The 27763-nt window shown below is 54.8% G+C and overlaps 1 protein-coding gene across 2 annotated transcripts; it reads left to right on the top strand.

Annotated features, from left to right (window-relative positions):
• Positions 1-1352: 1352 nt before the first annotated feature.
• Positions 1353-27763, top strand: RBPMS2 (RNA binding protein, mRNA processing factor 2). Of its 2 annotated transcripts, XM_044230665.1 has the most exons (8): positions 1353-1562; positions 17401-17478; positions 18060-18098; positions 19002-19064; positions 19768-19918; positions 20403-20548; positions 26271-26340; positions 26608-27763. In XM_044230665.1, the coding sequence occupies exons 1-7, from the start codon at positions 1482-1484 to the stop codon at positions 26331-26333; spliced, it is 621 nt and encodes a 206-aa protein (XP_044086600.1). In that variant the 5' UTR covers positions 1353-1481; the 3' UTR covers positions 26334-26340; positions 26608-27763. The 2 variants fall into 2 exon arrangements, with proteins under 2 accessions (XP_044086600.1, XP_044086599.1); XM_044230664.1 differs by lacking the exons at positions 26271-26340; positions 26608-27763 and adding an exon at positions 20687-20776.

The following is a 27763-nucleotide window of genomic DNA, read 5'->3' as shown; positions in this document are numbered from 1 at the left end:
AGTCCTCAAGGACCTCCGCCCGGGTCGGCTCGGGGCCGCTGCCATCTCAAGCGCGACCCGAGCGGGGCACGGAGTTTTACAAGGTGGTGGCAGAGTCTGGCCAAGTCCGCGCCGGGTTCTCAAACCAGAGGCAAACGGGCCTGCGGACCGCGCGCTGGAGTCCCGCGGAGAGGGTCACCACCGTCCCGCCCAAAGGCTGCTCTCCCCTCCCCCCGCCCTCGAGCTCTGAATAGGAGGAGGGGAAAAGGTGTGTGTGTGGGGGGGCGGTATTTAAGCTGAGGGAGGAGAGGACCCCAAGGCGGAGGTGGGGGTTGGGGGGAAGGAGGCATTGAATGGAATCTTGCTCATTCGAGGTATCCCCTCCCGGGTCTAATAACCATTCGGGTCCCAAAGACTTGTCTCCCCTCCCAGAGTCCTTATTCAGTGACTAGGAGCGGGAAGGGAGTTTGAGATCTAAGTCCCACCCTCTGGGCTGGAAGCCTGAAGCCAGAGAGGGGAAGTGATTTCCTCAAGGTCACGCAGCCCAGTCAGGGCCTAACCCCAGGTGTCGGGCTCCCGACCGCCATCACCCTCAGAACCCGACCCCCAACAGTCCTGCGCTCGGGGAAGGCAGGAGCATGGCCGGGGACTGAGAGGCTGGACTTGGGGGTGAAATGAGTGCGCGGGACACTCTGTAACCCCCAATCAGGGTACGAGGGGAGCTTTTCCTCAGAAGCCGACGACCCAGGAGCCTCGCTTCGGGCGCCGCTCGCGTGGGGCCGGCGGGCCGCGGATGGCTGGGGACAAGCGAGCGCGGGTGCCTGGCACGCAGCTCCACCTCCCGCGGGCTGGGACAGCACGGAGCGCACGGACCCTTTAAGAAAGTTCACTGGGCGAGTTCATCAAACTTTAAAAACTTGTCACAGTAGGGTAAGGGGAAAGGAAAGAGAGGGTGAGAGACGACGAGGGCGAGGGGAAAAGCCCTGCCGGCGGCTGGCGCGCTGCAGCCCGGGCCGGGGCGAGCCCTCAGTGGGCGGCGGGGATTGGCTGCGCGTTCCCCCGGAGACCGCGAGGAGGGCGGGGGAGGGGGCTGGCCGGGCCCCAGCTGAGGCCGGTTCCGGCCCCCGCCCCCCGCCACCGCCCGGCGCCCGCCCCCTCCCCCGGCGCCCGCCCCCCGCCGCAGCCGCCGCCGCCGCCGCGGGCGCACTCGCCGGTCGCAGTGAAAAGGCGGAGGCGGCGGCCGCTCGGGCTCGGCTCCGGTTCCGAGTGCCCCCCCGCCGCACCCCCTCCCCACCTCCCGCACCCGCCAAACTTGATGTGACCCCAGCCCGACGCGGCGGCTGCCCCTCTCACCGCCCCGCGCGCCCCCCACCGCCACCCCGCCCCGCACTCCCGGAGCGCACCGCTCACCGCGCCCCTTCCCACCTCCTCGCCGGGGCCGGGCGCCGCGCTCGCCCTCAGCGTTCCCTTCCCCTCGCCACCCCCACCTCACCCCCCGCACCATGAGCAACCTGAAGCCGGACGGCGAGCACAGCACCAGCACCGGCACCGGCACGGGCTCCGGCGGCACTTTGGAGGAGGAGGTGGGTCTGCGGCCCCGGGACTTGTCGGGGTGAAGTGCACGCGGAGGTGGGCGGGGGAGAGGGCGCGCTGGGCCTCCCGCGCCGCGCGGGGCCGGTCTGGCAAGCGCTCCGGGCGCCTTCCCGCCGCTGCCCTTCGGTCAGGGAGGAGCAGCCCGTGTCCGGCGGGCGGGGGCGCGCGGCCTGGACTGCCCCGCCGGGCGGGCATTGTCTCCCCGCCCTCCCGGGCTCGGGGCGGGCCGCGCGCCGGCCGCCGTCCGTGCGTCCCGTGGTGGGCGAGCGGCGCGGTGCCTGCCCCACGCCCGCTGCCCGCGCGTCCCTTGTTCTCCACTCTCGGGCCGGCCCGCTACAGCCTTCCGAGGCGCTCCTCCGGTAAGGCCGGGACTCCCGCCTCCGCTGGAAGGAACTAAACGGGATTAGGACCGCGGGCGGGCGGCACCCTCACTGCCTTACACTTTCCACCCTGACCCCTCCCCGTGACCTTGGAGGCCCGGGCCGGCCCGGCCGCCCCGCGCTTTGGTTTACTACAACTGAGCTGTAGTCACTGGGGGTGGACGGACTTTCCTTGCAGCCCCAGAACTTGGGCTTTGGCAAAGAGGTCGGCGGGTGGTTAGTAAGAGTTGAGAAAGAGATGCCTGAAGATACTTCTTTCCCGGTTCTCCACCCTTCGGTTTTGACCCGGCAGGCAATCCAGGACCCCAGAGCTGGCCTGGGTGGGATTCTGCAAGGAGAGGCGACATTATCTTGACCACCGGACATATGCTAAGAGGAGGGCTTGTGAGGCGGCTTCGTGGAATCAGCAATAGCTGGGTGGTTAATGGGATGGCCAAATCGGGGAGGGTGTTTGTGGGCGGGGTGGGGTGGGGTGTGGATATAAGCCTGAGAGCTATGGGCAGCGAATGGAGACCAGGACCTGGGCCGGGTGAGACAAAAAGTGGTGTGGAAGGGGCAGGCTTTGCAGCTGTCTCCAAGGGCTTCTGGCAAGCTGTGTCACTCCAGGGCTGAGAGACCCTTCCTGCCGCGCCCTGGAAAGCCCTTGCCCAGGAAACCAAGGGCCAGTTATCCACCCTGAGCTCCTTTCCCCTTGGTCTGAGGGTAGAAACCGCAGAGCCCCTGATGGGGGCTGGTGCTGCTGCCTCCCTCCAGTGCAGTGTCCGTGGTGCCGTGCTGTAGGTGTGGTGCAGAATGGCGGCGGTGGCCCACTGCTGGGCTGGGCTCCTCACTGTGGGAGGGATGGTGGGAGGGTCACACCACCGGCACCCACTCTTAGTAATTCAGAGGGTTGCTGCTAGTCCGAGTCCACCAATGGCATGGCATCTTGAGAATCTAGGTCTAGATCTCACTTTTTTGGGCGAAGGGGTGGGAAATATATAACTTCACACAGAAGGATGACAAGGGAGGGCCTGACATTTGTCCGCTGGGGTTGTGTGGGCTCCAGTGCAAGGGATGGGGGTTGGCTCCTGAAGGCCTTGTCTTCCTCGGACCTTGACATGCTGACAGGCCCATGGCACTGGTGGGAACCTTAACCCCATCCTAACTGTACCTGGTTGTTCAGAATCTCCCCTGAGAGTTGAGGGGAGGGTGACAGGGTTGCTGGTGTGTATGGGATCTCTGCTTGGCCTCTTGTGAAGCTGGGCAAAGACCCAGAAGGCCACTAGTGCTAGATGGTTGACTTCAGCAGGGGGTTCACCCAAGAGGCTGGGCTGACCCTCAGACCTACCCCTTTGAAGTGGGATGGGTGAACCTTGTGGCCAAGCTAAGTTCTTAGAGAAAGCATGTGACGTATTGGTCACTTTTTTCTAAGTGCTTTTTCTGAGAGAGAAGGCAGAATCTTCAAGAAGTGGAATCCCTGTGACTCCTCCTTGGAGGCAGAGGTGGGTCACAGCACTGTAGTGGTTAAGGGCACCTGGTGCTGATGGAGGGGCACAGGCCTGTGTGTAACAGAGTTCTAAAATTAAAGTTCTGGGAATCTCCTGGATTCTGGTGTCTGCTCTGGTCAGGTAAGTGCAAGGATGAGCCCCCTCTCCTCATTAGACTTCTGGACCAAGAGCTCTTCTGCTGAGGTTCCTTGTTGAATTGGTGGTTTGAGCTGGAACGGAATTCCTTCCCTTTAGCTTAGCTTCCCCCTTGGCAGTCATTTCTGCATCCCCTAGGAGCCACCATCTGGGGAATCTCTGTTAGCTGGGGTAGTTTACTCTCATGACTGAGCCAGGCTGGCTCTCAGAGATTAGGTAAAGCAAGCTTGGAAAACCAAGGAATCCTTCTTGCCCACCAGAAGACCTCAATTACTAAAGGTGTTAGGTGGCTGGAGAAAGGGGTGTGTTGTCATGGTTCCAGAAGGGGGTATCAGTAGGGCTGCTCCTTTGTGTAGCCTTGACTTTTCCTGCTCGACCACCTTATGGCTGGGGGCTTTATCTCTATCACAGGCATTAGGTTCCTTTACTGGTTCAGGGAGCAGGATTACAGGTTCAAGGTCACAGACTAGAAGGTAAGAAGGAGGATGGGATGGAGGTTAAATGCAACAGTAGGTAATATAAGGGGATATCAGCAAATGATGCGGTGGTGCCCCTGAGAAGGTAGAGATCAGCCCTTCCTGAGATGTGGCCAGGTTAGGAGGTTGGGAAGCCTGTGCTGGTCAGAAAGTGTTCCAAGAAGAGCGCATAGCAGATGTCAGAGGGAGAGGTGGATTGTAGAACCGCAGGAGTACCTGGAGTTTGCTAGGCTGCAGCCGTCCTGGGGGCCACATTATGAAGAGTCCAAGATCACGCAGGGCTGGGGGGAAATGGGCCTTTTTCTGCCACTTGGAAAGGAGATGTGTTAGAAGCTATGGTACCATTTGAAAGCTAAGGAGGACGGCGATGAATTAAGGAGAAGGTCTGCAGGGGAATAGCTAAGTGTCCCTTTTGATCTGGAGGCTATGCCTTAAGCCAGGTGGATCATGGCTGGTGCTGGGAGCTCCAGAAAGTACGGTGAGACTGTAGCACAGGGCAGGCTTGCCTCTGATGCTTTGGAACCCCAGACCCAAGCATGCCTTAGTGATTCTTTAGGGCTGGCTAGAGAGTTACAGTGTTTCTGGGGAGGGGTACTTGTGGTTTGAAAGCATTCTATTTTGAAAAAGGAGACTTTCGGGGCACCTGGGTGGCTCAGTGGGTTAAGCCGCTGCCTTCGGCTCAGGTCATGATCTCAGAGTCTTGGGATCGAGTCCCGCATCGGGCTCTCTGCTCAGCCTGCTTTCTCCTCTCTCTCTCTGCCTGCCTCTCTGCCCACTTGTAATCTCTCTCTGTCAGATAAAATAAATAAAATCTTTAAAAAAAAAAAAAGAAAAAGGAGACTTTCATAATACATGATGAAACTAAGTTACAGTAATTATTCACTGTTTGGGGGCGTGGCAGAGCTGAAGGGAGCGTAGAATCTTGGGGTGGAAAGAGTTCAAGTTTCTAAGAGTTAAAGAAATTTTTTTGCCAGCCTAATGGTGAACTGTAGAAAGGCAGCCAAAGAAGCGACAGCTTAACCTAAGGGTCTTGGCCTCTCCTGTCCTCCCACTCCATCTTTGCTGGTCTGTTGCATCCAATGGATCCAGGCCAGTGTGGCTGCTTGCAGGCCTGGCACCCCTTGGTCTGTCGTGTGTCCTCTAGAGGTCTCTGAGGAGCCAGCCACGTCCCTGGCAGGATGGGCCAGGGTTAGCACTCTAGATGAAGGTGAAGGAATTCTGGGGTCCAGCATGTGACTCAGCCACTTACCTTTTTCTCTGTCATCAGACATCTTTGACAGAATCCAGGACATCTTGGTGCTCTGTCTGTAAGCTTTTTATTATTTGTTTGTTTGCATGAGTGAAGGCAGGCCTCTGTTCTGGGCATTTACCTGGAGACAGAGCCCCGGCAGGTAGGCTCAGGCAGATTCTATAGGCTGGGGTTGTTGTGGATGTGACCTCTCTGCTCAAATAGTAATAGAGAGGCTGTCCTGGTATTAGTGAGGATGCCCAGCTTTCGTGCTGGGCGTTATTCTAAATACCTGATCATTTTACCTCCTTGAACTTTCACAACAGCACTGTGAATTGCTTTACTTTATTGTCATCACCACGTTATGAATGAGGAATCTGAGACCAAAAGTTTAAATAACTTTCAGGTAGGGGCTCAATTGGTGGCTCAGTTGGCTGAGTGTCCAGCTCAGGTCATGATCTCAGGGTCCTCATATCAAGTGCCATGTCAGCTCCGTGCTTGGCATGGAGTCCTCAGGATTCTCTCCTTCTCCCTCTGCTCCCTGCCCCCCGCCCCCAGCTTGTGTGTGTGTATGTGTGCGTGCATTCTCTCAATTAAATAATATCTTTTAAAACTATCACGTAGCTAGTAAGTAGATAATTTGGGATTTGAACCCAGAATTTGCCCTTAACCACACGCTATACCTTCTGTTCCGTTTTACATTAGGGTTTTTGGTGAGGGTTGGGGGCGTGGGGAGTAAAGTCCTGCAACTAAAGTTTTTGAGGCCCAAGCTTTGGGTGATGTTGCTGCAGGCTAGTTCCCATTGGGCTCTGGCATCTGAGGACTGGGTGATGGGAGCTGGCAGCCCTTGGGGGAGGAGCCTTTTATCACAGGAATTGTTGAGAATTGCTATCACAGGATGATAAAAGCAGACCAAGCCCGTTTTATTATTCATCCTCCATGGTAGTACACCCCCTTGTTGCCTGTCCTGGGGCTTACTGCTTTCATTCCCACCCCTACCCCTGCCCCCAGCCCACCTTGGTACCCTGCTGCTTTGGGCATCTTAACTGAAGAAATGGTACCCACTCTAAAGTGACTGTCATTTTGTGGGGGAGGGGGCGGGCATCATTCTGTTGAGGTGCCTTATCTCTTCTTTTCCTGCACATGGGCAGCCTGTCTAGCTTATCCCAATAAGAACCAGCTTCTCAATCGCATTCAGCATTTGGACCTTCTGATTTCTTCTCATCCCCATCTCCAGAGAGGGGCTGAGGAGTACTCAAAGTGGAGTCAAGACATGAAGTGTGGGATGCCTTGCTTTTTGCTCTCGTGCTCTCCATTCACTTATCCTGTTGGGCCTCCAGACAGTCCTGAGAGCAAGAGGAGTCCATCCTACCTGCCCTGAGGGCTGGGCTCCTGGTCTGTGGCTCTCAGACTCTGCTGAGCTTTGGTTTTGGGTGGCAGTGACATCTGGTAACTTGCTTGTTTCTCTGCTGTCCCCTGACCATGGCTGCCTCAGAGGCGTGCTCACACCTCTGGCAAAGCCATGAGGCAGGAGGGCAGAGCCCATGCCTGTATACTTCAGAAACTGTGTTGCTGTGAGGTGGGAACTATAGATACCCCACAAAGCTCTGTGTGCTGGAACCCCATCCACTCCCTGCCCAGGGACAGCATGGCCTCCCTCTTTCTGCTGCTTCCCCTGTTGTATACTTGGATGGAAAAAATGTTGATTCCTCCACGGCTGACAGAAGAATCAGACCTTCCTGAAGAGTCCACTGGTGGATGCGTCTGTGCTGGGGGCCTCTGGAGGATAGCAGGGGCTGTGGGTATGGGCGGGTCTGTCTAGGCCTGTCTGCCATGGCCTTTAGTCTTTTATGGCCCACTGAGCAGAGGCTCTTGGCTGTCACAAGTCATCAAGGCTGCCTGTATGGTTCGGAACAGGCCTGGGACTCCCGGGAAGAAAGGGTAGGGCCTGACCTAGAGGAGGCTGTGGGATGAGTGTCTGGATTACCTAGCTCCCTTTTGTGGTTTGCTACCCTCTCCCTTCCCAAGTGGGTCTTGGGCTTTTACTGGTAGAGGGGGTGTCAGGAGAGGTAACTGGAATAGGACCTGGACCCTTTTTTGAGAACATTTGTTGAAATGAAGACTTGGAAGGACTTTTGCCCAGACTGGCCCTCATTCTTAATGTGTAGTGGTGGCTATATCCAGGCACTGCTGGGGATGTGTGTGACCTGGGGGCTGCAATCCAAAATGCAGACCCTTGAAGCAGCTTCCGTTCCCAAACAGAGATTCCCTCCCAACAGAAGCATTGTGTTAGGAACCCCCTCTTACCAGGCTTCATCTGCTTCCTTCAGGTAGTGGGCAGGTGTGGTAGGCTTGGTACTCTGTGTTCACAGTGAAATAACATCAAGTGGTTTAAGGGTTTAAGGGTTGGAGGTACTGGTTTTGGAGCTGGGGGAGGGATATAAGGTTCTCCGGGAAATACACTTTGGTGCGTGGCAGTGGTGACAGCTGCGACTCTTGCCAGGGACAGGAACGAGCAATGGATCTGTGTTGGCTGACCACACAGCCTTAGGAGGGACGGCGGAGGTGGGTGGCACAGGAGGGAAGGAAGCCTGCCCTCACGATCCTCTCTGCTGGGGACCCTGTGACCCTGCTACTTGAGTTGCCTCGGAAAGCCTTGGCCCCTGGCAGTGTCTAGAACCAAATGGAAAACAATCCCCTGGTGCACTGAGTCTGCACCGTGCAGTTCAGGTGGTTTGGTCTGCTTTCCTATAAATGAGATGTAGGCTGTACTCACAACAGGCTTTGTGACCAGGTCTGTCCCTGAGATGTTGTGCCTTCTGTTCCTGGGGCTAGAAGTGGCATGTAGCCTGAAGTCAGAAGCCTTATTATTTTAAGACTCCATTGGTACCTGGCCTTGCCCCACCCTTTAGAGAATTTCTTACCACCCCAGCTTGGTTCCCCTGAGCCCATACATACACAGTCTGGACTCTGAGACACATGGCAGGTTGTAGGGCAAGTACTCGACTTCCCAGATGACTTGGGTTTTACTTCCAGCTCTGCCCCTGGCTGGCCCAGCAGCCAGTCCCTGAGCTGGTTCTTCATCTGTGAAATGGCCCGACTGCTCTGCCTGTTCCACCCAGGGACTGTCCTGTTCCTATGCCAGATGGTAGGTATGAAAGACCTGGGAACCACAAAGTGCGGCCCCAGGTGTGGTCTTGAGAGCCAAACCCTGTGATTTGGGGCTGTAATTAGCAGGGGCAGGCATAATGCTATAGAACACATCTGAAGCCTGGTCCTTCATAGCATCGAAGGTGTCCTACGTGCAGGGAAGCTGGGCGGTGTCCTAGCCCCAGAGCTGAGCGGCCCAGAGCTCTTTGGAGGGAGCATGGGAAGCACTGGTTTTCTGGGAGCCTGTGTCTCAACTCCCATCCACTGTCTGGCTGTATCTGCTTGCTCTTTTTCCCTGTGTCCTTGTTCAGCCCTTATAAGTCCTGCATCTGCGGGCCGTGTCACCACATTCCATCCACCTCTCGTCAAGTGGCCCCACTCAGAGGGACTTCTTTCCCCCGGGAGGGGTAAGAGCGACCTGCTGGTGCCAAGTCTCGGCCTGGGACCCAGGCGGCTCCCTTCCCCCACCCTGCCCTCTACATGCACACCCTAAAGAAGAAAACCCTGGCCACAGAGATCTCTGGGAGGGAGTTACATGGGGGGGACTGCCCTGAGGTTTCTTTTTGTCAAACCCCACCCCCCAGCAGAGACCCCTTCCAGACCCCTAGGGTCTGGCTGCTGACTTCCTGCTCTGTCACTCTCTCAATCTCTGTCCCCCTTTTCATCACTTTCTTGGCCTTTTTACGTGCAGAAGGGAGTCGCTTAAGCTCTGAGCAGCTGGAGGACAATACCCAAGCCTTATCTGGGGACTCAGTCACCTTCTCCTGTGTCCCTGGTATCTCACAAGGTAGAGTGTGAAGGACCCCAAGGCCAGTACATCCTTCCTCTTTACAGTTGAAGCAGCAGAGGAAGGCTACAAAGCCATCTGCCAGGCTGGTGGCCAGGCTGGGGCTCCTTACCCAGGCTCCCTGACAGTTGGTTTGAGGCTCTTTTTCTTTTGTTTCCATATCTGAGCAACAGGTGCCTGCTGAGCAGAAGGCTGGGCCCGAGTCCTCTGGTGTCTCCATTCTCAACAGTGTTTCTTCCCCCTGGAGGAAGAATGACGATGGCTGATCCAAGGACCTTTAGGGGACACTGGAGTGGCTCAGTCCCTTAAGTGACCAACTCTTGGCTTTCAGCTCAGGTCATGGTCTCAGGGTCTTAAGATGAAGCCACATATTAGGCTCCGTGCTCATGCAGAGTCTGCTTGTCTCTCTCTGTCCCCCTGCTTGCTCTTGCCCTCCCTCTCTTTCAAATAAATAAATACATCAATATCTTTAGAAAAAGAAAGGACCTTTAGTATCTTTTTTTTTTTTTTTTTAAGATTTTATTGATTTGACAGAGAGAGAGCAAGCGGGCAGGGGGAGAGTGAGAGGGATAAGCAGACTCTGCACTGAGCACAGAGCCTGATGTGGGCCTCAATCTTAGGATCTTGAGATCGAAGGCAGACGCTTAACTGAGCCACTCAGGTGCCACAGGACCTTTAGTATCTTCATATCAGGAAAGCTGTAAGCTGGATGTAACACCGGTTGCATTTCATCAACTCCCAGGGTCTGGCTGGTGGGGGTGGTGGTGGCTGATGGGGTGGCCTGGGCTTCTGTTTAGACTTGGGTGTTTGGGGCCACACGTGCCCAGCTGCTCTGTCTGAGGCATGTCTGTGGCCCTGTTCTGGTGCCTGCCTGCAAGTCAGCAGGGCACAAGGCTGTTTCCACTTAGGTGGTGGGAATCGGTAGTCTGTCTTCCTTTGACTTTCCTATAATTAATTTTGTTAAGGACTAACCATGGGATCATCCAGTAGACAAGACACCCCCCGACCCCCAGTCAGCCCTCTGCAAAGAGCTGTTTCTGCCTTCTTAGCTGAGAGGCTAAAGGCCACTTGTTTTCAGGGTGCCCAAGGCCGACCTGACTGAGGGCCGAGTAAATTGGGGTGTGAGACTGGGGTCTGCAAAGTATTGACTCATGGGTACCTGGGGACATAGAGCTCGTGGACATAGACCATGAGCAACTCACTGGACCTCTGGGCCTTGGTTTCCTCATCTAAAAATAAGGTTTCTTCCAGTTCAAATGTTCTGCATTTCAGTTGATTCAGAGGCCTGGGAGTCAGGGAAGGATGTGGGAGGGGCTTATGAGAGGCTTGTTTTTCCCTTTTTGGACTTCCCTCCTCCCCCCCACTCCCTTCCCTAAGTGGTGTTTTCCATCCAGATGACGCCAGAGCTTGCACGGAAGGTGTGAGTAGGTGAGGATTCAGAGTGAGCCCATCACTTCAGTAGTTCGATGGGACGAACTACTTTCCTTTCCAGATTGAATTCCAGCTTCCAGAGATGCTACAGGACTGCTGCAAAGAATCCATTTTCAAATGTCATTTTTATCTCTTTGGTGGATGTATCTATTGCCCCGAGTCACGTTTCCCTGGGTGTGTCCTTCCCGAGTCCCAGGCCTGGGAGGCAGGGATTTGCCTCGAAGGCACAAGTCTATCTTCTAGGGCAGAATGTTCCCGGTGGACCAGAGGGGTTTATCTGGGGGTGGGATGGGGAAGAGGTCGGGGTGGTTGGTCCCCAAAGTCCCGGCAGGACTGTCTTGGAGATGACAAGGTTGGGCTTTAGAAGAAGGCTGTGGCTGTCCTTCAGAGTTAAAGGATAAGAGGGTTTCATATCCATGATCATTTCATTGTTTTTTGAAAGTGGTGTTTTCCCTTTTTTTGTTGTTTTTCAAAGATTTTTAAAAATTTATTTGACATAGAGACAGAGAGAGGAGCACAAACAGGGAGAGAGAGAGAGAGAGGAGGAAGCAGGCTTCCTGCTGAGCAGGGAGCCCGATGTGGAGCTCCATCCCAGGACCCCGGGATCATGACCTGAGCTGAAGGCAGACATTTGACTGACTGAGCCACCCAGTTGCCCCTTCCCTTTCTGCCTCATAATAAAAGCTGGGACTTAGGGAGCCTGTCCTCTCAGCCACAGGACCCTGCTGTGCTCTCAGCTGCGAAGTTGAACGTTTAATGCTTGGTGTGAAGGGCGTCTTGTGTCGAAAAGGTCGGGGCAGGTTGGGGCTCTAGGATCCTTAGCGTCAGTCCTGTCCCTGTCATTGCAGAGAAGGGCTAGGGCAGCATGGCCAGGCCCCAGCCTGCATGTGGAGTCCTCTTTGTGTGTGTGGGGGGGTCCTTCAGTGACCACCGCCTTCTGTGGAAGCTTCACTCAGCTGTTTTCCTCTGTAGAGAAAACCGACTCCCTCGTTGTCCTCGGACAGTCCCCTTCCCTTAATACCTCTACAGCCTCTGTGTGAGCGGGGTCCTGCGCGTGCCTTGGGGAGGAGGGAGACCTCTGAGCAGCTGCTGTCGAGAGAGCTGGCCTGGGTTGGAGGCGCTGAGTGACAGGTTTCTGCCTGGGGGAGTGTTCAGGACCAAGAGGATGTCCACCTGGACTCCTACAGAGAGGATGAGTCCTGCCTAGAGGTCTTTCCCACAGAGCTCTAAACTTGTTCTAAGGCTAATACCTTGTGCGTCACTATCCCCTTGCTCCTGAAGCTTGTTTGATGTCACTTTTTTCTGAACATGTGTAAGCAAATGTCAGTTTGTCTGAAGGAGGAACATCAGAAACACACAGATATGAATGAGGTGACCAGAGTCCCTGCTTCCTACTTCTCTTCAGAAGGTCATCTTCCGGGGCGCCTGGGTGGCTCAGTGTGTTAAAGCCTCGGCCTTCGGCTCAGGTCATGGTCTTGGGGTCCTGGGATTGAGCCCCGCATCAGGTTCTCCACTCAGTGGGGAGACTGCTTCCCTTCCTCTCTCTCTGCCTGCTTCTCTGCCTACTTGTGATCTCTGTCAAATAAATAAATAAAAATCTTAAAAAAAAAAAAGAAGGTCATCTTCCTCCGTCTGGAGAGGGCCGCAGAGGGAAGGAGACCTCCAGTATGAGGCCTGAAGGAATAGCCAGGCACTTCAGGCACTGTCATGTTGGGGTTAGAAATTGGGCTGAGGCTCCTTCTGGGGGACATTCCCTCCACAGGGGTCTCAAGAATAATGCTGGGGGACAGAAGACCGCTTGCAGACTGCCCTTCTCTGCCCTCCCCAGAGTGAGCACAAGGGCCTCCTGTGGGGGAGGTGAGGGCTCTTCCTCCCAGCCCTGGAGGGGCCCTATCGAGGAGCTGGACAACCTCAGGAAGTCTGACCTCCAGTGATAGCCTGGGGCATGGACTTTAATGAGACTGGACCTCCTCGACCCTTTGCTTCCAGCATCTTGGGGGAAGGACAGGCAGCAGGACTTGTCTAAAGGAAGAGCAGGAGCCCCCAGAGCCTGCTGGGTGGGTGGGGGACACAGTTGTGCCAAAGACCATTTGGTTCCTCCAGGCAGGCCTGGGGCTGGCTGGGACCTCCAACAAGACCAGGTCTGCTCCTGACCGTCATAAAGGCAGCATAGCCATGTCTGCAGTGTCTTTAGTGGGCAGGTGGCCAAGTTCCTTGTCCATGTTGACATGGTAGTTCTAGCAAGTTCCACCAGAAGAGCTGTTCCTCAGCATGTTTCTTCTTTCACTGACTTCTAAAGATTCTCCATACTTTTGTCCACTTCTCTCCTGATACTCTCCCTGCCCTGTTCCAAAGTTACCTTCCACCTGCACTGAGGTTGTGGTTGTGGTCCAGACCTTCCACCAGCGCTTGCCAAAAAGATGACCATCTTAGAAGGTCTGCTGTTGCCTTAGACGTTTCAGGATGGGGGAGATAATCCCTTGCATTCTCTGGATACTTCTGGAGAAAGGGTGAGTGTATGGAAGGAGAAGGGCCCAGGCAACAAGGTTGGTGCCTTCTAGCAGCCCAGGATTGTGTGAACCACCCCTTCTGTTTTCTTCAAATACTTTAAAACGTTTTTGTGTTGAATTCCTATACTGAACACATAGAACAGGCAGGACGTGGGTGCTTTGGTTAATCTATCTAGCTTGGCATCAGCCTGCAGTTGGTGCCCAAACCCTTGTCTGTACCAAATCTTTTTCCTGAGTGTCACACCCTATTGCCATGAGGCTGGCATCAGTGGGGGCAGAGAAGGAGGAGTCTCCAGTGCAAGCCTGGGACACAACCAGTAGGCAAGGCCTTGGAGAAGTCACTGTATGTCTCTGTCCCTGCTGTCCCCTAAAGGACCTGACTGTGCCATCAGCTTGCTGTGTTACCTTCCTATCCTGAGCCTTGGTTCCCTCATCTGCAGAGTAAGAGTGCTGAACTAGCTGCTCTCCATGGTGCCTCCCACCTTGGCCATTCCCTCCCTAGGGAAGAGGAACATTAACGAATCCAGTGACTATTTAAGGTTCACTCACCTGCATTCCCAGCTCCCGACTGACTTGGACCCAATCCAGACTCACTAGGCAACTTTATAAATACATGGCTCATGGCCCCTGATAGGGGAGGTTTTTGTGCAGGTCAGTGCTATGATTATAGGAGCCCTAAGTGAACCAGCATTTCACTGAGCCTTTGCTACGCGCTGGGCATAGAGGAGAGTGAGTTCTTCATCCTGGAGGTGGATGGTATCTGCATTGTACAGATGGAGAAACTGAGCTCTGGAGAGATGACACCTCTTCCCCAAGCCAGGCATAAAGCTGGGAGGCAAACTCCGGTGTAACCAACCAGAGCCTGCGCTCTCCCCCTGTGTGGTGTCACTGTGCCCTGCCGGGCCACACCTGCCCCTGGCTGGGAGTCTTTCATCTGGATGGACTGAGGGGCACAGAGATGGGGTGGGAGGGGTGGGTAGTTCAAATGCGGAGGCATGACTCTAGGTCCCAGTGGAGCCCAGTGGCACAGAGGGACCTGAAAGATGAGTGCTGTTCAGTTAGGGAATGAGGAAGGGGTGCGCTGAGGGGCAGCACAAGCAGCTGCCTTGCGACAGGCCTGTGGGGGTGCTTGTTGGGGGGGGTAGGACCGGACAGAGCTGGAAGCAGGAGGGGGGTGGTCTCTGCAACCTCCTGTCCTCTCCACAGCAGCTGAGCAGCAGGCTAGGCTGACACTTCCTTCCACCTCTGGTTCCTTCTTGCTCTTCCCCCATCACTCCAGCATCCTAAACAGGTGCCGGGAGAAGGACCGCCTACCGAACTGACAGAACGTCACCGTGGGGCTATTGAGGCCGCCTGGATGCCGCTCCCCCTGCCCCCACAGCAGGATGGACTGCTGGTGGCATAGATGGCTAAGTCAGGGTGCCTGGGTCTTACCCAACTCGGCTCCCTTGAGAGCTCAGCTGTATGAGCCTATTCTGGGCCTCAGTTTCCCTGTCTGCACAAGGGGATAGGCAGAGGGCACATCATCTGGCGGTGACGCTAGGGTCAAGTGAGTATACAGGGTAGGCTATCTGAGACCTGGCAGCTGGGGACCCACCACCTAATCTGTAACCGCCGACCTCAGCTTGTGTCCTGGGAGATGGCCGGAGACGGGGTGGTAGCCAGATGGTAGTACTTTGGACACTTTGGGACCTAAAAGGTGGAAACAGAGGAAAAGGGTCATCTGGCCCAGAGGGAAGGCTGGAAACAAGGCTCTGAGCTGGGAATGAGGGAAAGCTCCCCCATACTCACCCTCAACCCCACCCCCAGCCCAAGCAGGAAATTTTATGCTGAGAACTTGCTATTTAGGGGGCCTCTAGGGAGGTCTGGCCAGAAAGGAGCCATTTGAGGAAGGGTTTAAAATTAGCCGGGGTGAAATGGGTGGCCCCTGGGGAGAACTGAGGCAGAAGTTTCTGTGGGGTGGCTCTGGATCCTTGTCTTTGACCAAAACCACACCCCAGGGAGTAGGACTGAGCCAGGTCCATCGAGCACAGCCCTGGCTGGGCTTGTATTCTGTCAGTCCATCTTTGGGGGGTGGGCTGGGTGCCCGGGTCTGCTAACTTTTTTTTTTTTCCTTCTTTTTCTTTTTTTTTGGAAAATGAAAACAAACAAAAATCAGTGACCCCTACCCTCTCACCCCTCCCTACCCACCCCCATCCCCCCACCCCCGGGTCTGCTGCCTTTTAAGAACAAGCTGTGTGACCTGAGCCCAGCACTTCTGTTTGAGGGCTTCCATGTAAATTAAAGGCCCTTCCATCAGAGGGCGGAGGCGTTCTCTAGAGTCCAGGAGCTGGGTTTACTCTACCTGGAGCTTGGGCTGTCCAGTTCTTCTCAGGTTCCTCTGGAAATTGGGCCATGCCCAAGAACTGCGTCCACAGGGAAATTTAATGTGCAGAACCTTTGACCCGGGCCTAGAAGCAGAGACATGTCTGGGGAGGGAAAGGCATGACCAGAGGGGGAAGATGCATCCTGAATGGCAAGGGATTCTTCCTGGTGTGCTTCTTGGCAAACACCTGTGTGAGAGAAGCAGCTTGTCCTCAATCCATTCTTGATCAGCGATGGGCTGGGAGTCATTCTTGATGTGGGCGGGGCTGGTGACCCTGGTTACCAGCCCCTGTCGGTGCTGGTTTCCTTCGCCATTCCTGGCTCTGTTGAGATCTGTGTATTCACTGGGGGTGTGTGTGTCCTGTCTGTCTGTCTGTCTGTCTGTCTGTGTGCCTGCCTCCATTGGGTGTGACTTTGCCTGGCTGCTCAGCTGCCTGGTTCAAGCCACTGAACCCAGGGTTGCCTGGGTTCAGGAGGCCATCACTGGAGCATGGAGGATATCTTTGGTGCCTCTGGAGAAGGGGATGTGGCCCCTGTAGGGCATCTGAATGCCTCAGGAATGGCCACATGGAGGGTGGGGGTGACTGAGGCCTGTGAGCTTTCTCTTAGACCAACAGGGATGAGTCGAGAAGACCTAATGCGTGTCTTGATGGTACGGGATGCAACTTGAAATCAGGAGTCAAGTGTACAGGGGAGCTCTATTCATTTGGGTTTTTTCATGCTCAACCACAGTTTTTTTTTTTTTTTTTTAAAGATTTTATTTATTTATTTGACAGAGAGAAATCACAAGTAGACGGAGAGGCAGGCAGAGAGAGTGAGGGAAGCAGGCTCCCTGCTGAGCAGAGAGCCCGATGCGGGACTCGATCCCAGGACCCTGAGATCATGACCTGAGCCGAAGGCAGCGGCTTAACCCACTGAGCCACCCAGGTGCCCAACCACAGTTTTTATATGTATTTTAATGGACCTAAACGATGGAAAATCCTCCCTCCCTATTCTAATTATTGGCTGATCTGGCCTTGCTCCTTGAGCATCTGGTGCCAGTGGTGAGGTAGAGTGTCTGCCAGCCTGTTGGAGTCACAGGATGGACCCCTGGTGTCTTGACCTGGCTTTACCAGGAACTTGTCACCATGGTGATGGCAAGGCTCTAATAGTGCCATCTGCCTCACTTGAAGCTAGTGGGATCCTACTCAATCTCCAAAACCCTGTGTAACTGTTCCCTCTCTGACTCCTTACCCAGTTTCCTTATTCAGTAAACATTTAATATAGCCACAGGCTAAGAATGGGGCATATGGGCAAGAATACAGCATAGTCCCTGCCATTGAAGAGCCTCCGTCTAGCATAGGAAGCACTAGGAGATGGGTTGTGAACGTGCTGGGCCCTCTGTTGAAATCCTTCCAGGGTGAAGCATGGCCTAAGACTTAGGATCCGTTTACCTCCTTGCGTCTTCTCTGGTCTGGGCAGAGCCTCTCAACCAGGGGTCCATTGGTACCCTCTGAAAACTATATACACTGTGACTTATATAATTCGGGGGTATAGACACCATAGCTTTCTGGAAGTCTCTGGGATCCTTGATCTGTGTGCTTATCACACAGGGCTCTCTCCTCACACAGGGCTCTCTCCTTCGGCCGCCGTTCAGTCTATGCACAGAGGCTGTCAGCGGGTGCTCGTTAGACCACCTGTGGGATGAACACAGAGAAAGCAAAGTGGATAGGAAGGGCTTTGAGAAGTGAAATGCTGTGGAACTCCCGAGTGTTCCTTTGCCTTGGCCTCCAAAGGAAGCCCAGGGTACATGGGATTCCTCCTTTGCCTCTGGAAGGATTCCAGTTCCTTCCTGAAGGAAGAGCCATTTTACCCTGTCTACTGTGGTCTCTGTCCCCCAGGTCCGGACACTCTTTGTCAGTGGCCTCCCTGTGGATATTAAACCCAGAGAACTCTACCTGCTCTTCCGGCCATTCAAGGTGAGTCTGGACCCAGCTGCCCATAGGCAGAGGAGGAACATCAGGAATGAGTCTGACCTGGACAGGGCAGCAGAAAAGACCAAGGACAGCGTATCAGAAATTGTGATTGCAGAGCTGGCTCTCTGTCCTGGTTCAGCTCATTCCCGTGTCTCTCTTCACCAGTGGCTTAGCCCTCTCTGAGCCTCTCTTTTCTTGTCTGTAAAGCGGAAACGAGAGAGAATCTCAGTAGATTTAACCATATAAGGAATATTTGTGATTCAGTGTAGACTTTTCAGTTGAAGTTTTGAGAAAACTTTACAAGGTAGGGTCTGTCCTTCCAGATTATAAGTTAGCAGAGCAAGCGGGAATTTACGCGTGAAATGATGAATGCTGCCTCATGATGCCCACCCCGTGTGCTAGACCATGTGATGGGGAACACAAGGGCAGAGGGCGCATGCCAGTGGTGGATGTCAGAGTGGTGGACGTGGGTGGGGAGTGCGGGGGAGTGTGAGGATGGTGCAGCTGGGTGCGGGAGGAGGGGGGCTGGGATAGGCACAAGGAAGGCTTCTGACCTTCTCCGTGATGACCCTCTGTCTCTGCAGGGCTATGAAGGGTCCCTGATCAAGCTCACATCGAGACAGGTAATTTCTCTCCAAAGTTTTTTTTTCCTCCCAGCCCAGACTGACTGCTAAGCTTGAACCTGAGCCTGCTGCCTTCTTCCTCATCTTGAGGCAGCTGGCAGCTGAGACCTGCTCCCTCTCATCTGGTTTCTGTGCTGGGCCAGTGTAAGAGTGGCCTCCAGCTCCCTTGTCCTTACCAGTCAGCTTCTGGGCCTCCTGCTTCGGTGTTTATGGAGCTGCAGCCTGGCCCAAAGGCTGAAGAGCACAGACACGGTGGCTGTGCCTCGGCTCCTGATGGCCCTATGTGGCCAACTTGGCAGAATGAAGTTGGAAAAGTTTTCAACCTGTTGCCCCTTGATTGAGCCTGGAGCCTTCTTATGTCCTTGATACATTGCTGTCCCCTTTCTTGTTGGGGAAAACACTGGAACTTAATCTTAATTATGGGCATGCTTTTTTTTTTTTTTAAGATTTTATTTATTTATTTGGCAGAGTTCACAAGTAGGCAGAGAGGCAGGCAGAGAGAGAGGGGGAAGCAGGCTCCCTGCTGAGCAGAGAGCCTGGTGTGGGGCTCGATCCCAGGACCCTGGGATCATGACCTGAGCCAAAAGCAGAGGCTTTAACCCACTGAGCCACCCAGGCGCCCCATGGGCATGCATTTCAAAAAAAGGTTTGAAACCATTTCAAAAGTTTACGGAGAGGGTGATGTTTAATGTGGTGGCATAAAGCTCTGTTGGCACCCTTTCCCACGATGAGGAGCCTGGATGGGAGACTTTGGATGCATGAGAAACTTCTCCTGTTCCTGCTAAACATAGGCAGGAGATAGGCAAGAAGTTGGTTTTTGTTTGTTTGTTTGTTTGTTTTATTTTTGAGGGGGAGATGGAATGTTGGGAGAGATGCAAGGGTGTTCTCTCTTCTTCCTACTAGCCTGTCGGTTTTGTGATCTTTGACAGCCGAGCAGGAGCAGAAGCAGCCAAGAATGCGTTGAACGTGAGTAGACAAGGTTTTCTCTGACTTGCAGACCTCTAGGCAACGAATATTCCTCTTCTACCTCCTGCAAACTTTCCCACTCTCCATGCCCTCCCGCCCCCGCCAGAAAGGGCTACAGATGTGCCTCATTGCCCAGCCATTCCGGGGCCACATCCCTGGCTGCACTGTCTGTGTCAGATGCCACTACTTACAAGGTCCAAGCAACATGTCTTGTCTTGTCCCCTGCATGGGTGAGGCTTTTAGGCAAGATCATTTCTTTTTTTTTTTTAAGATTTATTTATTTGAAGGGCACCTGGGTGGCTCAGTGGGTTAAGCCTCTGCCCTTGGCTCGGGTCATGATCTTGGGGTCCTGGGATTGAGCCCCGCATCAGGCTTTCTGCTCAGTAGGGAGTCTGCTTCCCCCCTCTCCCTGCCTACTTGTGATCTCTCTGTCAAATAAATAAATAAAATCTTAAAAAAAAAGATTTAGTTATTTGAGAGAGAGCACAGGCAGGGGGAAGGCCAGAGGGAGAGGGAGACCAGCAGATTCCCCGCAGAGCAGGGAGCCCAGCTCAGGGCTTGGTCCCAGGACCCTGAAATCACAACCTGAGCCAAAATCAAGAGTCATTTGCTCAACCGGCTGTGCCACCCAGGTGCCCCCTAGGCGAGCTCTTGTCTGGGTCCTACAAAGTCTTTTCCTTCCTTTCCTTCCCTTCTCTTGTAGGGTATTCGCTTTGATCCTGAGAACCCGCAGACCCTGAGGCTAGAGTTTGCCAAAGCCAACACCAAGATGGCCAAGAACAAGCTAATGGCTACACCTAATCCCACCAATGCTCACCCCGCCCTAGGAGCACACTTCATCGCACGGGACCCCTGTGAGTAGTGCTCAGAGCTGTCGTCTGTCATCTGCTGTCCTTTTACTTGGCTCAAGCTGGGGATCCGAGCAGAGTTGCATACAGAGGGGAGACATCAAGATTGTCAGTGAGGGAGTAAGTCCTCGCCAGGAGGATTCTTCTGTCCACAGCCACCTCTCTGTAGCGTTCCTTCCTCCCCTGTCGCCTTTGCTGGACTGCAGACAGACTGAGCTCCTGAGCTGTCTGTATCACCAACTCTCCCCTGAAACGGTCTCTGGGTTCTCTTGGTTGAGGTGGGCAGGGGCCCATCTTAGGGCTTCTTGAAGCAGCGAGGATGCTCGCCATGCCAGGTCAAGCTGACAGCGCTTGTTTCCCTGGTCTTGGGGTCCTTGAGGGAAGTCTGGCCACAGTGGGCACTTTACACTTCAACCATTCTCTGTTTGGAATGGGGTAGTGGAAGGGGAGACCCATGCTCTGACCGTGGGGTCTGTTTTCTTCATTGCAGATGACCTTATGGGGGCTGCTCTGATCCCTGCGTCCCCAGAGGCCTGGGCTCCCTACCCTCTGTACACCACAGAGCTGACCCCCGCCATCTCACCTGCTGCGTTCACCTACCCAGCTGCCACTGCCGCCGCTGCCCTCCACGCTCAGGTAAGCCCTTCTGGGGGAGGGGCAGTAGGGGACGGAGGAAGCTCGGAGCTAGCCAGACTTTGTTCCTGGGTGGCGCCTGGGCCACTCGTGCTGCCAGAGCCACAGCAGGACTGCTTTCTTCCGTGATCTTCTCTTTAGGGTTTGGGATCAGGCAGAGGGGAGGGAGAGGATTGGCCGAGAGGCCACATCGAGGATCTGCGGCCGAATGTGTGAGCCGAGAGAGACCCAGTGTGGTCCTACCACCCTCCGAACCCCTCAGGCAGGCACCGTACTGCGTTTTGCCTGTGGTGACAGAGCGCCAATGCTGGTCCCAGCTTGACTGTGGCCTCCAGAGCCAGGCCGCCTGCCTCTGCCTCTCCCGTCTTCATAAACTTCAGAAAGCTTTTCAAGATTTCTGTGTCTTGGCTTTTTTACTGTTGGGCAGAATGAGAAGAGTATTCTCTACCTCAGGGCTGTTGCGAGATTTCATGGTAACAGCACATGAAGCGCTAGCGCGGCAGCGGGAGCGTCCCGAGGGCTGCGTGTACGCTGGTTTTCACGAAGCCTGGACACTCCGCTTGGTGGCCCTGCACTGGGGTGGGAAGCCAGGGATGATCCCCTCTCAGGGAGGGTTGGGGAGGGCCCTGGGCACTGTGGGACTCTGTGCTCCCGAATGCTGTCCCGTGGTGGGTACCTGAGAGGCCAGTGACCCGCCGTCCATACTGGCCTGAGCCTCCCTGAGGCGGTGGTGGCAAGACACACCGCCAGGTGTAGGGGCCGGGTGCCACCAGCGGCACAGTGAGGTTGAGGAGCAACGCCAAGCCCACTGTGGCCTGCGGTCGGTAGACTGTGGGAAGAGCAACTGGGCCAGGCCCATTCTGCTGCTGACGGAGGTAGCCCAGCCAGGACAGGAGGGCAGGAGGAGGAGCAGGACATGAAAAGCCAGGACAAGGGGGTTCACAGGAACCGGAAGCTGAGGTGGGAGAGGTTGGGTGCTCTGCGCAAGGGACAGCTGAGTGCGTGTCTGTCTCCAGTCCTCTGAAGGGCTCCGCGACATCTGGGTCCACCCAGTCCCAAGGTAGAAGGTATGGACTTCCCGGCTGCTACCTTCGCAGGCTGTTTCCTTCAGCCGGGGGTATTCTTGGCCGTGGCTGCTTTAGATCCTACTGAAGGCAGAAGCGTGGTTAAAACTTGGCACTGTTCCCCAGCTGAGTACCACAGGCAGCCGGAAAATTGATCAGGGTATTGATCACAAGCCAGGTACTGTGGCGAGCAGAGAATTTTAAGCCCAGAAGACAGTCCTTCTCCTCTGTGACCTGGCAGCGTGGGGAAGGTGGGCCGGGGTGCTCCTGGCCAAGCAGGGACTCTCACTGCAGCAGCCCTGCGAGGCCTTGCTGGCTTCCTTGCCTGCGATCCCAGCTTTACCACCATTTACCTCCATGATCTTTTGCAAGTGGCTTTACCTCTGGGCCTCTGTGTGTGTCCTCATCTGTAAAATGAGAGGGCAAGATCAGATGAGGTGGAGAGGTTCTCCCCCTTCTGCTCTGAGATGCTCCGCCACGACAGCGGTAATACAGCGGCTGGGAGCGAGACAGTGTGTCAGGGTTAATACGGGGAGACGCCTCTGCCCTTTCTTTGGTAGGCTCCCCAGCTGGCTGGGAGTGGCACGTGACAACCTGTCCTTAAACGCCATACTACAGGGCTCTGTGCGCTCCAGTCCTCCTCTTTTCCAGCTTCCTCTCAGCCTGTCCATGCCCAAGGGCTATCCAACTGGTCTGGCTGCCTCAGTCCAAATCCTGGCTCTTTCAACCCCTGTATGACCTTGGGCAAGTTACTTAACCTCTCTGTGTCTCCGTTTCTTTGGAATGGTGATAATCATGCCTACTTTATCAGTGTTTGTTTTTCGCATGTTAGTGTAGAGGGAGAGCTAGAGAAGGGTCAGTTATCACAGTTACTATTTACTGTCATTATTGTCTCACGCCCCTTGGGTCCTCCCTGAGGCTGGAGGCCTAACTGGTTGTCCGTTCCTGTCTCTGGCCTCCCCCGGAAGGGAATAAAGGCCACCTCAAAGGATAATGGCATTTTCTCAGGAGGAAGGCTGACCACAAGAAATCAGACCAGGGAGTGACTTGTTCTGTCCCTGCTACTCGACTTCTCTGGACGTCAGTCTCCAGAGCAGGAAACCACCCTGTCTGGACCAAATGCAGTCGTGAAAATGAGAGTATTTTCCAAGTAGAAGCATTTGTGCTTTTACCTTCCAAGAGTTCCCTCGTCCCCTGACAGTGTGGCCCAGACATGGGGGCCGGAAATCCTCAATAAGGAAAGTGGATGCTGTTGATCTGAAGGCATTATTCTGAACCTGGAGGAATAACAACTGACTTTCTGTGCTTGTGGGCAAGGAGGGGACTTGGAGAGAAGGTAGTAGCAAAAGGGGATGGAAAGCAGTCCTTCCTTGCCCTATCCCAGCATGTACATCCCAACTGCACACCTTCTGCCACTAGCCCAGCCTCAGCTGAGGCATCCATTTATGGCCATGGGGCCCAGACCTGCAGGAAGGGGCTTGGGGAGGGTTCAGTTGCACTCTGCCTTGGCATGAGGCCATTTTGTTCGACCCTCTGGTTCTCTTAATAGAATCTTCCCCTTTAAGAGGGTGAGGCATCCAAGAGGTATGGGTGGCAGGGGCACACCAGGGTCTGGCACAAGCCTGAAAGCAGGGGTTCTCTGTGTCCCCTTGCGTCCCAGGGTCCTCCCAGACTGGGCTTCATTTTCTACTTCCGCCTGATGATGTGGTGGTCTTTGACCATGACTCTTACACTGGCTCACTGCTTACTGGTGACCTTAACGTTACATGAACTCCCTTGCCTCTATTTTCTGGTCTGTGTAATGGGCATGGTAAGGTTCTCTTTTCCCTTTGCTTACTATCCTGCTTCCCCCCAAATGGCTACTTTGAGTCCTTAGGATAGGTAGCTGATGGGGTGCACATGTATAAGACTATAGCTGTGGGTCTTTTTTTTTTTTTTTTAAATAAAAGTTACACATTTAATCTTTTAAAACTTAAGTATGAGGCCTTGCTTCCTGTCGGTAAATGTAGATCTATATCCCGGCTGTCTGGCAAACCCACTGTCATATAAGTGTGTCCAGCTCCCCATGGACGGAACATGAGGCTGTTCATGCAGTTTTCTGTGCTGACAGGCCATGCTGCGGCAGATGCCCTTGTCTACCCCGTGCGCCTGTCCTGCTGGTTTCCTTATCGTAAACTGCTAGAACTATGACAAGGTCAAAGTGTAGACATGCCAGCCTGAGCGCTCCTTTAATTGGCTTTCTGATGAGTGAGGCACCCGTATTTCTTGGCTGTTCCTGTTTCTTCTCATGTGGATTGAGTCCTCTGTCCACCTCTCAGTCCGTCCCAAGATCTGAGAGACGACTGAGTTCATGTGCCCCCTCCATGTGCCCCTTTCCCCCTTCGTTTTGATGCTGCCCCTCTTGGAGCCGGGTCCTTCTAGATGCCCATGGGTCTGTCCCTGTGAGGTTGCTTCTCAGGACCCACAGAATCCCTGTGAACAACCAGAGGCCCTGGGAGTGGGCCAAGCACTCACTCCCTGAGGTGCTGTCCCTGATTGCTGTGCCTTATGGGTCTCGTATTCTAAGCAGGGACAGGAAGGGATGGTGCTTCTCTAGAGCCCTGACTGCCAGCCTGTCCCGGGTGTCTTGGAAAGCCAACCCCTCAAGGATGTTCTGTCCACTTGGATGGCGCTTCCCTCCCAAACTCAGAAACGGGGGTTGGCTTCTAATTCCTCCCCAAGGAGGTAGTGGCCCGTCTCAGGCTGGGGGGAGAGCTGCTGCTTTGGAGGCTGATTCGCAGCACCTAGTGGGGAGAGGGGGACCCCATGAGGCAGGTCTTGCCAATGGAACCGCTTACGCAGCTGCGGGAAGACTTGGCTTCTTCCCCTGTTACGAGAGAGTCAGAGGCCTCTAAGTCCTCCCCACCCTAATCGACATTTGCCCCTTGTCCAGCCCTGCAAGGCTCCCAGCCTGGCCAGACTTCTTGCCACAGGGCTGCAGCAGCCGGAGGCCGGGTGAGGGGTGGTGGTCCAGGGCTGCCCAGGGGTGTTTCACAGGCTTGGCTGGTAGCCACCATGCTGTTTTCTTCCGTGTCCCTGTCTTATGGGATGAGCTCCGTGCCCAGCCACTGTTCCAGCCTAGAGTATAATCCACAGCTCACCTGAGAGGAAGAGAGGCATCCCCCCACTTGGCTATCAGCTGGCAGGGGAGGGAACTGCTTCCAGATGTTGTAGAGGCAGGGGAGAAGATAGTGGCCTCTGAGGCCAAGCAGCTCAGAGGTAAGAAGAGGCACTTGACCCTTTTCTGTGCTGTATGGCTCTTAGTCTAGGTGGTTCCTGTGGCACGGGGTCCGCTGTGTCCTGGTGAGAGCAGTGTCTCATCCCCGGAGCCCAGGGAAGGTCCTGGTATTGGTCAGGTGACCTAGGATCTGTTCCTGCTCTGTGCCAAGTGTCCTGGCATTTTAGGGTAACCAGCCTGTGCTAGGGAGCATGTGGTGACCAGGGTCCTGGGGTGTATAAAACACCTATAACTTGAAGGGGATGCAGAAGTTCTTAGGAAGCGTCCACTGCCCCCCAGGTGACCTGGCGTTGCCCGTAATCTTGATTAGAGGTGGGATTCCGGGCAGCCGAGTGGGAAACTGAGGCCACCGCTACAGCGCTGAGCAGGGGGATCTGTGAGGCCAGCTGCAGCTCGTTTTCTACACTGGTTCTTGCATCCCATCCCTTCCTTTTCCTGAGTGGACCCTGAGCCTCCTTCTCTGGGCACTCTGCCCCTTGCCCCTGACTTGTCTTGGGATGCCATGTTCCCCCAGCAGTCTGAGGCAGCCGCGGGGAGGCTGGGGCAGGCGGTGCTGTGTGTACCTGGGGCAGTCCTGGCTTGGCACCAGGTCTAGCTCAGCACCCAGATGCCGGGCCTGTGGGGAGGCTGTACCTAGAAGTGGAGGGCACATCATGTCCTGACCTGGCTCTGGGAATCCTGCTCTGGGGTTAGTGCTCCGTAGGGCCTGGGGGTTGAAGTAGCTGCCAGGCCCCCACTGGAGGGCTCGGCTGGCAGGTTACAAATCTCTAAGACTTGGAAGGCTGAGAAAGGAGGGAACAGAGGTATGGAAAGGGATGGAGGCATCCCCTGGGTCTCAGCCCAGGCTTCCTTGGCAGACCCTACAAGGACAGGGCCAGTGTCTGGGAGTCATGCCTCTGGGAGACCACGGCACCTCTGGTTTCCCAGGTGTCTGTATGTCGTGTCTCCCCTAATCTTCATGGACCCCCTTGAGGATCAGTTCAGTCATCTCTGTCCTATGCGGGGATGAGGGCACAGAGACAGAAAGAAGCCGAGCAAAACTATAGGAGGTTCATTCTCCTGACGTCGGGCATTCTGCACGCTCCCAGTTTGGGGGGAGGGGCACGCCCCCGCTGCCAAGACTCCACCTGGCACAAGCTGGTGCCTTCACATCAGGCCTAGTGGAGTGCACAGCATGGTTCACTTGAACCTCAACTTTGCGGAGGAGGCGGGTCAGGTGGCCCTCTCCCATTTTCAGGATGAAGAAACCGATGCCTAGAGGTGAGTAAATGGCCTGGCGTCGGCCAATCAGTGACAGAAGCAGGGCTCTAGCAGGCACGGTGACGGCTTTCCAGTCAAGAAAAGGGACGGCCCAGCTAGCTCCTGACATTGGCTTCTCTTGCAGGTGCGCTGGTACCCTTCCTCTGATACCACCCAGCAAGGATGGAAATATCGTCAGTTCTGTTAGTTCTTCAGTAAGTGCTGGCCCAGAGGCCCAGGAGGAAGAGTGTCTGAGAGCCTGGCTTCCTGCGGGGGCCACGGTTCCTCCCACTGCCTGAGCCCGGCAGCTCCCCGGTGCTAGGTGTTCCCTGAGCTTGCGCGCTAGGCACTCTGGCTGGTCTCTCCCTTTCTCCCACCGTCACCCCCTGCCACCCATCTTGCAGCCTGTCATGAGGGCTAGGCCTGGGTTCAGGCCTGGTCCCACCCCTCTGCTCATGGACACCTCTCTCCCCTCCCTCCAGGTCTTGTCACCGCAGCTTGAAGCCCCTGCCCCGCTGGGGAGGAAGCCGCTCTGAGCTTCCACTGCCCCCAGGCGGCCTGTGGAGAGCTGCTGCTTCCTTCCAAAGACTGTGAATTTTAAGCCTGACTCAGTGGACTGCTTCCCATTTCCTTCCTCCTCTTCCTCTGCCCTGTTCCTCCCCCAAAGCCCCCTCACCGAGACCTCCCGGGAGGATTGGGGGGGCCTTCTTGCTGGGATACCCAGACCCAGCCCGGAGGCCTCACTGGGACTGAGCAAGGCCTGACCTCCGGTCCAGACTTGCTTCCATAGCTCCACCTCAGAGAAACGAGGCATTTAATTTTGCATGTTTTCTGGCATGAATTAAGACACTTAAACTTGTGTATATGTGAGTGTACAGTTTGTTCTCACATTGTGTCACCATAGCAACAGGTCCTGGCCACCAATGGTTCATCAATCCCGGTCCCTCTCTCCACACCCTCCCCAAAGCCCCTTGCTTCAGTGAGGACCGAGCCCCACAGCTCACACCGCCCAGCGGCAGGGGGACCCCCCCCACCCCCACGTGCTTCCAGGCCGAACAGCAACGACCACCTAACCGAGGTAGTGTTTTCTTTTTTCATTTCAAATCTGGGTCCTCCGCTTCCTCCTCCTGGAGGGGCCAGTATCTGCTAAGAAAATCCTTTCTCTGCCTGGTTTGCTTACCTCTCCACAGTGCACCCCATCCCTGCCCATGCTCCTCATTCTTTCCAAACTTCGAAACCAACCAAAAAGTGAAAGTATTTTTGTACCCTGTGTAACAAAATATTTATGCATCATAAAGGATTTTTCGTGTGTGTGTGCAATTAATTATTAAAGAGACCTTGTTCGCCTTGTCAGATAAGTTTAATGTTTAGTTTGAGGCATGAAGAAGAAAAGGGTTTCCATTCTCCAGCAGTGAGCCTTTGCGTCAGGCGTTAGTTTCAGAAAAATGAAGGGAAAAAAATTGTGCAATTTTTTTGTTTGTTTCGTGAGCACATCAGTGCTTTTGCCTTTGGCCGCAGCTGTGGCTGTCTTGACTTTTTCAGACTTAGGAGACAAGGTGGCTGTTGTAATTGCTGATCCTGTGAGAATGTGAAGCTGGATAATATATGAAATGCAAAATAAAAAGTCATCCAAAGTAA

Source organism: Neovison vison, chromosome 13, assembly GCF_020171115.1.
Source record: "Neovison vison isolate M4711 chromosome 13, ASM_NN_V1, whole genome shotgun sequence".
Lineage (NCBI taxonomy): Eukaryota > Metazoa > Chordata > Mammalia > Carnivora > Mustelidae > Neogale > Neogale vison.
Note: the sequence above shows the minus strand (reverse complement) of the source record. Positions and strands in the feature narration are given on the sequence as shown.

Coding starts and splice junctions, on each gene's coding strand:
- RBPMS2 (XM_044230664.1), top strand. CDS start 1,482: ATGAGCAACCTGAAGCCGGACGGCGAGCACAGCACCAGCACCGGCACC. Junction 19,065..19,767: donor CAGCCAAGAATGCGTTGAAC/GTGAGTAGACAA, acceptor CTTCTCTTGTAG/GGTATTCGCTTTGATCCTGA. Junction 19,919..20,402: donor CTTCATCGCACGGGACCCCT/GTGAGTAGTGCT, acceptor TCTTCATTGCAG/ATGACCTTATGGGGGCTGCT.